General features: G+C 36.0%; 1 protein-coding gene across 1 annotated transcript; it reads right to left on the bottom strand.

Annotated features, from left to right (window-relative positions):
* Positions 1-4330: 4330 nt before the first annotated feature.
* LOC122811303 (cholesterol 25-hydroxylase-like protein) lies at positions 4331-7001 on the bottom strand. Its single transcript, XM_044083064.1, has one exon. It carries the CDS (start codon positions 6990-6992, stop codon positions 6108-6110), a length of 885 nt encoding a protein of 294 aa, XP_043938999.1. The 5' UTR covers positions 6993-7001; the 3' UTR covers positions 4331-6107.
* Between the last annotated feature and the right edge of the window lie 3831 nt (positions 7002-10832).

Raw genomic sequence — 10832 nt, forward strand, 5'->3', positions numbered from 1 at the left:
TGCTATGGGTGCACGATGTGCACCCACTTATGCTAATATTATCCTGGATATATGGGAACAGAAGTTTGTTCTCAATTCCACGTTTAAAAAGTGTTGGAGATTATATAAGCGCTACCTGGATGATATATGTCTGTTATGGGTTGGTACTGAGATCGAATTTCTAGCTTTTTTTGATTATTTATCTGGTACTACTAGCTTTCTCACCTTCACTTATAATAAGAATCAAGAATGCTTACAATACTTAGATATCTATGTAGGGAAGGAGAATGGAAAGTTTTTCTCGAAGGTCTATAGAAAAGATAACTACTCTAATTCTTACCTGGCCTATTCTAGTGCACATCCACACCACCATAAAAAAGGAATAATAAAAGGGCAGTATGTGAGGGCTAGCAGAATGTGCTCTAGGAATGAAGATTTTTATGAAGAATGTGAGAAGTTACACATTATGTTTCTAGAGAGAGGCTACCCTGATGCCCTAGTATTAGAAGTAGAAAAAGAGGTGGTGTATGGTAGAGAAAATAAATATTACCCAATTTTAGGGATGGATGAACCAATGAAAGTATTGAGTCAGGTAGATGAGTTTGATGGTGCAAGTAACCTGGTTTTGGATTATAATGGTGAAGCAAAATTTATTTCCAACCTAATAAAAGCTGAATGGCAGAAATTTGGTGAGCTGTCGGATCTGAATTGCCTTTTTGAACACCCATTGAAATGTACTTATAGGAAGGGCAAGAACCTTAAAAATTATTTTGAAACTAAGGGGAGGGGCCAAATTAGAAAAAAGGGCAGAATAGGAACATTCAAATGTGGAAGTTGCCCACAATGCTCGTTTATTTATGCTCGTGATGCAGTCCATATACAGAGTAGGGACATATTGGTTAGGAGTACTGAATATGCAAATTGCTACACAAGTGGAATTATTTATTTGAGCATTTGTAAAAAAATGCCAAGCTTTTTATGTGGGGAAATCCGAACGTAAACTGAAAAATCGGATATATGAGCATAATTATGATATTAGAACTGGTTGTTCCAATAATGCTCTGTTTAGACATAAAATAAAATGTTTGGATGCAGAATTTAATTTTTTTGTTTTAGAAGTGGTTAAGAAAGACATTCGAGGGGGGCCTTGGGAGGACACTATCGAATATAAAGAATTGTTATGGCAACTCCAGTTGGAATCGTACAATCAACCAGGCCTTAATAATATTGTGTCTTTGTTGCCAATACTAAAATTGAGGGCAGCTAAGCTTTGAGTGGTATGTCAATTTTTAAAACAAATGGCCAGTTCATTTAAAGTGTTCCGTGGTTTTACCTTTTTCTTTTTGAATTTAGGGTATCCAGCCCTAATACTGTTTGGTAATATTAATTTATTAAATAAGATCTATATTATTTTGATAAAGTAATATATGAAGTGGTAGCTTGATATGAAGTATTTAATAACGTAGGAAGTTATAATTCTAATTTAATAGGGTAAAGGCAGTGATTTGTGCAACATCCTTATTTTACCATTAGAGGGAGTATGTCGACTAACAAATTAGACAAGATGTAGGCAGATATGTATTATTATTTTATTTAATTTAGTTATCTATGAATGATTTTTATTGTAATAGGTACTATTTATAATGAACAGAGATTTTTTATGGTTTTATAGTAAGTTTTAATAATAATGTGTTTGTTCAGTTTGAAATTATGAGTTTTTAAAAGTTTTTAATCATGAAGGAATAGTTAGTTGCTATCAAATGATGTATTTCAAGTGTGACTAATTAATTGGTTAATTCAAATTAATTGATTGTATTTAAAAGCAAGGATGGATTGGATGTGTTGTATTGCATCTGAAGAAGTGTCTTAAACGAAAACGCAGGTGTGGAGACATAGCGTTTGTGCTTTGTGACTGTCTTGGATCTATTTTTGTGTTTCAGTCGTTTTGGTGGCAATAAAATCCATTTTCCAGCAAGGACTGTGTTGCCTTTCTCCTCTGGTGCTCTTGTAACTTGTGGAAATCAACACACATGTAAGCGAGAGCTATACTAAAGGGTTTTCTTCCTTTCAACAAATCACAATGTAGAAATTATATATATATATATATATATATATATATATATATATATATATATATATATATATATACACACACACACACACACACACACACACACATATATATATATTTCCATCTGTCCACAAGCCCTTTTTCCCCATTTTTGCACATGGAGTCCTGTTACTTTAGCAAAGACAATCATCTAGAGCCAAGGTTTACATGGCCAAATGGCTAGCCCAACCACAGATATTATACAGTATATCCAATAAATATATATATATATATATATATATTTTCTCCCTGGGCCGCCACTGAAAATATAGATGATTATATATCTATATATATATATATATATATATATATATATATATATATGGGTTCATGCCTATCGATCGACAACTCACTATATCGACATCCACTTCACCGACATCTGAAATACTCGACACCGCAAATCACTGACATTTAACAGGTAAGAGATTTAAATTCGCTGATCATGCCTACCATGTTTTAATAAGTATGGCAGTGTTATGCATGTCTGGTAGGCATGATTAGCTAAATTTAAATCTCTTACCTGTTAAATGTCCGTGATTTGCAGTGTCGAGTATTTCAGATGTCGGTGAAGTGGATGTCGATATAGAGAGTTGTCGATCGATAGACATGAACCCATATATATATATATAAAATACACATACACACACACAAAAAAAAATAGAGAGCTAATGAAGTAAGTCTAAACTTCAGTCAATTGACAAGTGAAACATTGACTGAAAAAGGTAAGAAAAAAAATTAAACACTAGTGGACATGCTCCGAGGCAGAACCTAGAACCATGCACATCAAACTTCTCTTTTTTTGCTGGTAGGCAGCTCTCCAGCACCCCCACTAGCCCTGCTACTTAAATATTCTATCTCTGACATGTCATAAAACCGTGGAAAGGGCATACTGTTCCAATGGTATTTATATCTTTCTCTCTCTCTCTCTCTCTCTATATATATATATATATATATATATATATATATATATATATAGAGAGAGAGAGAGAGAGAGACACACACACACGTGCACAGTTGCATTTAATGTTTCATTATATAGAGAGAGAGAGAAAGAGAGAGAGAGACACACACACACACGTGCACAGTTGCATTTAATGTTTCATTCCTGAGAAAGTGAGTGAGTGTGTTGGATCTGCATTGGGCTGGTACCCATTTAAAGATTATTTCTTTTGTCTAGCAATCAGTCTATGTCACAAAAGGTTCTGGCTTTTACAAAATGCTGAAATCAGAGAATAAATGAATGCAAATATCTTTGAATTATATAGTTAATATTTAGTCTCCATGCTGACAAGTTGAAACCCTGTCATAACCTGCCTCACAGCAGGGTTGTGACAGTGAGGAAAACTGTCCATTCAGGCAGCAGTTGCAGGACCTACTAGATAAAACAGGATAACATGAGTTGCTATTGATAATGGATGACCTGAATACACATTTCAGGACAGACAGAACAGGATACGAGTACCGCCTAGGTCCACATGTGTGGAACAGCAGCAACAAAGGAGAGGACTTTCTATACTTCTGTCTGGCAAATGGATTGAAGGGTTGGTTAAGTAAGAGAGACAGTCACTAAATCAAATACAAGAGTGTCCAACATGCAACTCAGGTAGACTTCCTCCTTGTAAGGAAAGGTAACTGGGGTAGAATCAGTGACTATAAAGTCATCTACGGTGAAACAGTCAGCTCACAACATAAACCAATGGTTGCCACAATCAGCTGTGAGAAGTGGTTAGAGATGGCTCAAGGTCAACAGAGATTTTTCTGATGACCTGGAAGTTAACTGAAGAGAAAGCACAAGAGTTCAAGAAAACACTCAGGAAGAAGAGTAAATGGGCGGAGTTGAAAAAAAGATTGACAGCACCTCAAAACTGCATGTATGAGGACTACAGAGCTGAGTCCCTGTCACAAGCTTGAAACTTAAAGGATCGAGCTGGGGCACTGAAATCCCAGAAGCTTGAAAAAGACACAAAAACATAACACCTCCTTTTTTGCAGAGGGGCAAACCCCCTCTACACCCCACACCCCCTGCTAATTAAATATGCAAACTGCAAGATTATACTACAGTGGAGAAGCAGCAAACCCCCAATCTCCATTAGACAGTGATGCCGCACAATAAACATCTATGCTATTCCACCCTCAGGAATTTCAATGTTTTAAGTTTCGAACTTGTGATAGGGACCCAGTCAAGCCATGTATGGAAATAAAGTACATAAGGAAAGTAAGAGGTAGAATATTTTTCCCTTTCACACACACGTATACACTGAAAAGAAGCCTAAGTTAAACTGGTTGTATATTATTCTGAATGAGCTATAACTTTCAGACAGTGGTCAAAAGAAAACAGTGACCTTTTAAACACCTCTGACCACTGTTAGGCTAAACCCTGCTGGCTGTGTATCTGACTCTGCCCAAAAGGACAGTATTGCTGCTTCCTGTATTGCTAGGTATCCTGAAATAAGGCATGTTGCCTCCGCTGTGCCCTGTACTTTTCTTTCTCAGCACTGCACTGAATTACAACTTTATCATCAGTTTGTGTAAGATTGGTGCCATTATTTGAATGATCCTTTGTGACATCAGTTGAAGAGAATTCAGGAAGAGCCGATAAAGTCTATTTCTCATAATTCAAATCCATTGAAAATGTTCCTTTGCAGTGCAATGTGGAAGGTAGTGAAATATTTTAAATGAGAGTAGAGATGAATGTCTATCACACTTCATAAAGAATGTCATGATTTCTTTATTATTTAAATAGTCTAAATATTTGAAGATTTCTAGTTCACAAACTATTAACATCTAAAAAGGTAACATACTGCCAGCTATCCAGGGATTGAAAAAATCTTTGATGTGAACCCATGTTTAATCTTGATGACAGCACGTTTGTTTCCTGTTCAGAAAATTAACCTGCAAAAACTTTTATTCACAAAAAAAAAATTGGCTTAACAGTATATCCTATAAGGGAAAACTAATAAGTTGTAAATGATTAAGCATCCTCCCCACAAACCCATGTTGGATTCTTTCACAAAGCTTCTAGAGCAAGTACTATGTGACAATCTGCAAACTATTTTGTCTTTCTCTGTCCTCATGTTACCCTCCAATGTAGGCATATGCACCTAGTAAGCCCTACACATTTACATAAGCAAAATTAATTTGCTAACACTTTGATAGTTGAAACACAGCAACAGACAGACAGATGATACTTCTGGGCAGTACCTACAAATGGTCAGTTGTGATCAGTGTACCATCCAGATAAATGTAAAATAAAATAAAAAATATATATACCTAGTAAAGTCATATGTGGATCTCTTGACAAGACATAACATATTCTGACATTGCATAATAGATATACACGACAAATTATTTTCATTTAATATAGTTTAAACAATGATTTACAAAAACATTTAAATCAAATGTTTATATTTACATAAAATACAAAAAAGCAGCACGTCTTTATATTAGAACAGGAATCTTTCTGAGGTGTTTGTTTAAAGATGTGATTAAAGTAAGGAAACTGTCTTCATATACCCATTTAATTCCCCTGGACATGAAACAGAATATTACATTGCTCTTCTGTACAGCTTGCTGTTTAGTGCATGCTTAGTAAAAAGAAAAAAAAAAACTTCTGTCTATATCACCAAAGAATCAACATCTGTCTAGATTTCTCATTATGTTCAAGCATCCTTCAAATTACCTGACAACAGGCACCACTAAATCCTAAAATATTATCTGCCCCTCTCAGTTGTAACATGTCTTTAGATAACAGACCATAGTTTTATCACTTGCATGCTAATAAAAGCACAAACACTAAACACCATCACAAAACACGTGAAAGGTATAATGATACAGTTGTTCTTGGGAATGCACCAAGCACAGTGCCAGCATATCACAAAAATGTTCTACTTAACTTTAATGAGCTGAGAAAGGGACTTTCCTAAGGGTATTCTCTCCCATTCTCTTGTCACTCAAACTGGTATGGAATTTTTATAAAAAGCATTTCCCATTATTTTGCAGGTAAATTTACGTGTTCATTTCAGTACCCAGTTTTACCAAAATTTTGCTTGTCTTCAGTGTATTCAATGAGGGTGTTAAAAAGGCGGTCCCAGTGAGTAAAGTAAGGGGCATAGTTGCATTTTAACCTCCAATGATGAAGGTCATGAAATGGTGCTCCCCCAAACATTCCAAGGGGTACCAGTCTGTGTGTGGCCCATGGAAAGTTATAGCCACAGTGGTTTTCAATTGCTAGCCAGATATTCACAATGAAAAAGACTATTTCGGTCAGTGGATGGCAATCCAGTATATATGTAGCTATTAAAGCAAAACAATGAAGGAAAATTATTTCCAGCATGTTGGAGTATTGAGATGTCAAAGCAAATGGCTTCCTCTGTTCATGGTGGAGGCTATGAACATTCCTGTACAACCAAGGTACTCCATGAAGTCCCAAATGGGCAAAAAAGTAGAAAGTGTCAAAGAGCAGAAGACCCAAGACCACATCCATAATTAGTTTTGGAAGGAAAGGTGCTTCATCCGGTAAATAAGCTGGTCTCATAAATCCATACAGGATGGATGTTGGGAAGACGCAGACTACATGGTTGCACACAATCTTCTTTAGACACAGCCACCAAACTTCCAGGTTAAAAGGCTCATCTTTCCATATTTTATACCGATGAAAAAATGAGAAGCAAGGTCCAAGCATATCAAGCAGAAAGAATGGGAGGCACAAAACAAAGTTAACTGAAAAAGAGAAAACAGTAGGGAATAAACAGGATTTCAGCAAGTTTTCATTGTTCTTTACGCTGTTCCACAGAGGTTGCAGATAGGCAGAGCTTGCCTGGCAAGTGCTATTCATGTTAATTTTTGCAGCACTGATTTCTGCACTGAAAGCAGCATGTCTTAAGACCGTGCCTTGTACAGTCATGTAGAAGTACAAGCGTAGTGTGAGCCCCTTTATAGGAGGCGACGTAAGAAAAAAGAGTAAATGTAGGAGGGGGCATTCCCATCACAGAAAGGAATTGTCTGCCAGAGTATTAATTTAAGTTCTGTTCTTATAAAATCATTATTTCTTCCAGACAGTCAGGGATGGCACATTACTGCTCTCTGCAGGAGCTACATGTAATTGTAGACTCTGGTGTTTAAAATGTAATGCAAGATTTCACGCTTTAAAAACAAATCTCTCCAGCATAATGAAACATTCCTACTTAATCGTCTCTGTTAAAAGTTACTTCAGAAATGAGACTGTGTTTGATGTCATGAAATTATTGTCCTTTATAAAAATTATATAGTAACATCTGGAGAGCCAAGAAAAAAGACATATATATGTGCTTGCCTGTACATGCACATCTGACAACTTGTATGAAGATTATAACCAGCAGGGTACAGGCTCATAAAGAAGCAAACTGCTATCAGGCAATAAACTACCGAGTACTATATACTACTTGTGGGGGTTGGGACTTTGTAATAATTCAGCAAACAAAAAGAAAGAAACTGGAAAAACTTCAATGAATCAAGTATGTGATGGGCAAGTTGATGAAGTAATAGGAGAGTGACAAGAAATTAAGAAGTGGTCAGTTACATGGTTTATTCTTATTTTAAGAAGTCGTGTTACATTTATTTTCAATGTTTATTTTTGCTTTTGCTCATATGAAAATTTCTTATACTATTGTGCTGGACAGTGAGAATTCCAGTGCATGTCTAACAACTAATGCCAAACCGTTTCTCAGCACCAGACATACAGCTCAAATTATATCACACAGTGCTTAGTTAGAAATGAAACTAGATATCAGATACGAAAAGTGATTTCACACCTACTGACTGTATTTATTAGTTTATTTGGGTTGGGTGAGCTGGATGCAACTCTGTTCTGAGTGAACCTGGATATATAACTTAACATCATTTAGAATATAAAAAGCCCACTTAAGGGAACATTGGTAGCAACAATAACTGAACATAAAAACATATAAAAAAATATATATATATATATATATATATATATATATATATATATATATATATATGTATATATATATATATATATATATATATATATATATATATATATATATATATATATATATATATATATATATATAGGATCCAGACACATGCTTGACTAGCATATGTCCGAATCATAAAACACCGAACACACACACACACGAAAACGCTTAACATCGACAAGCGCTTCCGTGTATGTGTGCCTGTCGGACTACAGTGCAGGTAAGGGAAAATTCCCTTTTCCCCACTGTAGTGTCATCTCAGAGTGAGATAAAGTAGGGGGTGTGTGGGGGGCTCAGGGGGGCAAAGCCCCCCTGCAGAAACGTAGATTTTTTTTTTTGAACTACACATACACGGAAGCGCTTTTTGATGTTAAGCTCTTTCGTGTATGTGTGTTCGGTGTTTTGTGATTTGGACACATGCTAGTCAAGCATGTGTCCTAGACCCATATTATATATATACATATATATGTGTGTGTGTGTGTGTGTGTGTGTGTGTGTGTGTGTGTGTGTGTGTGTGTGTGTGTGTATAGATACATAAACAGATATAGATATACAGATACAGTATATAGATAAGAGTGTGTATAGAAGTCATAAAAACAGTTTACGTAATGTGGGGAGGCCTGTCAGTGAACTCCTGACTCACTGTCAATAGACAATACACTTAATATTGGCATTAACAAAGTAACTGGCAGATGTACAATGTGAACTTTTTCAGTGTTCTGAAACCTCTATTCACAGGATCATAGGAGGTTACTAGGCTATTGGTCCTAAGGCCTCTACAAGCTTAGCCATGTTATGCCCTTGTTCCCTTATGGGCCAAGATTATAGTCTATGTTTCTGTGCAAATCTAAGATCAGCACATACTGCCCCTGTCTAAGGAGGATAAAGATGAAAGTTAAGACACAGACACTCATACAATAACAGAAAAGAAAACTATATGAACATTTTTTATATTCCTGCATTATACATCACATAGATATGTTTTCTTTTAAAAATTATTCATCCCAGCACTGCATAAATTGCTCAGTTCTTGCCTTTGCTTAAACCTCACACCTGCTCCTGAATTTTGTTTTGAATATATTGTTCCCACAAATTCAATTTGCTCCTTCACTTTAATAAAGATTCCACTTCTTGTTATGTTATTTCCTTTAAAGTGTTCAGTACTTACAATTACAGTTGGTTTAGAATTTGATTTCCATTTTCTAGTAATTGCTTTTTTAGCAACCAGCAGTATAAAATTATAAGGTCTTACTATGTATAGGCAATTCAAATACTGTATTCCAGCTCAAAATAATTATTTCCTTAGTTACAGTCATTTAATCTCCTAGCATTTCTGATAGAGTACTCTGCAGAAAATTTGTATAACCTGTCAACCAGTAACACTCCCCCAAAAAACCCACACACGTTCCCTGATACCACTCTCTCTTTTGCATCACACCTTCAGCATTTGCTATCTGCCTGAGGAAAAATTCTCTGAAGGCTGCTTGGTGTGCAAAAATACCTATGCAAACACCTCCAAGAAAAAGTGCTAAACCCTCTGGACTTTGGCTCACACTTGATGTTCTCCCATTTTTCCACTGTAAATTACCTTTCCAGTCTCTCTTCCCAATCTTTTGTAATCTTCTCTGACTTCTCCTTAGAGTTATCATGCAATAGTTTTATGACCTACTAATTATTCTATTTTTAATAGGTGCGTCTGCTCTAGACCAGACTAAAAACTATACCAGAGTTGGTCTTTCACTTAACAGTCCCTTATTACTTTCTCTTTGCCTATACTCTGATACCAACCTTGAGTAGGGTAACTGTTTGGCCTCATCCCACTCTATTACCTCTCCTCCTCTAGTTATTTGCTCCCAATTCTTTGGCTCCTTTGTCAAATTTCACCAGTAAATTCCAGCCCACTATTGCCTATTTTCTGTACCCTTCTTGAATGTATCCCTAGTAGCAAAATCTCCTTTCTTCATTTCCATGTTGGCTCATTTCTTAGAATACTTTCTGCTACTTCAGGGTATGTGCAACAAGAATCTGCTAGAGAAAAATAGTGTGGCATGGTTTGATCAAAGAGAAAGGAGATTACTGAATTTACTGACAACCAGTTAACAATTCATTATTAGAAGCATTTAATTTTGATTGATGCCCTATATAACACATTAGTTAACAACTGTAGTTCATTTTATTTATCTATTATCTTTGTTTACCATGAAAGCTGTTGTTGTATCTTTCGTCTTTTCCTGGTTAGGGGTCGCCACAGCAGAACTCCGGTCCACTAATGATTGGCAGTAGATTTTTACGTGCCGAGTTGCCAGCCCTGACACACAACCTTCAATGAAGGTACGCCTATTCACACATGTCTCCACACAGAAGACGCTCTAGCTGAGAATCAAACAGGACAACGTCTTACTGTGAGGCGACAACACTACCGCAGCACCACCACCACCGCAACAACAACAACAACCATGAACATCTGACTGGGCAGTACCCATTTTCAATGGAGGCCCAGGGATAAAAACTCCATTTGTTTACATAGCATTATACTTAGTTCCAGTTAAACACAGAGTAGTTACATTTCTATTTACATTTATGCACATATACTGTTTACAAAGACTGTACTTACATTTATACATTCTGAGATTTTACAGAGGTAGAAGTTACTAAAGAGAAAGCCAATCTGCAAGGTAGTGAATTGCACAGGCAGCAGTTATTTATAAAAAAAATTGTTTTGTCATTTCAGTGAGAGGTTGAAAGTATTCTGTTTAAGGACAGTG

The sequence above is a fragment of the Protopterus annectens genome, chromosome 9.part0, assembly GCF_019279795.1.
Source record: "Protopterus annectens isolate FY-2018-M chromosome 9.part0, PAN1.0, whole genome shotgun sequence".
Lineage (NCBI taxonomy): Eukaryota > Metazoa > Chordata > Ceratodontiformes > Protopteridae > Protopterus > Protopterus annectens.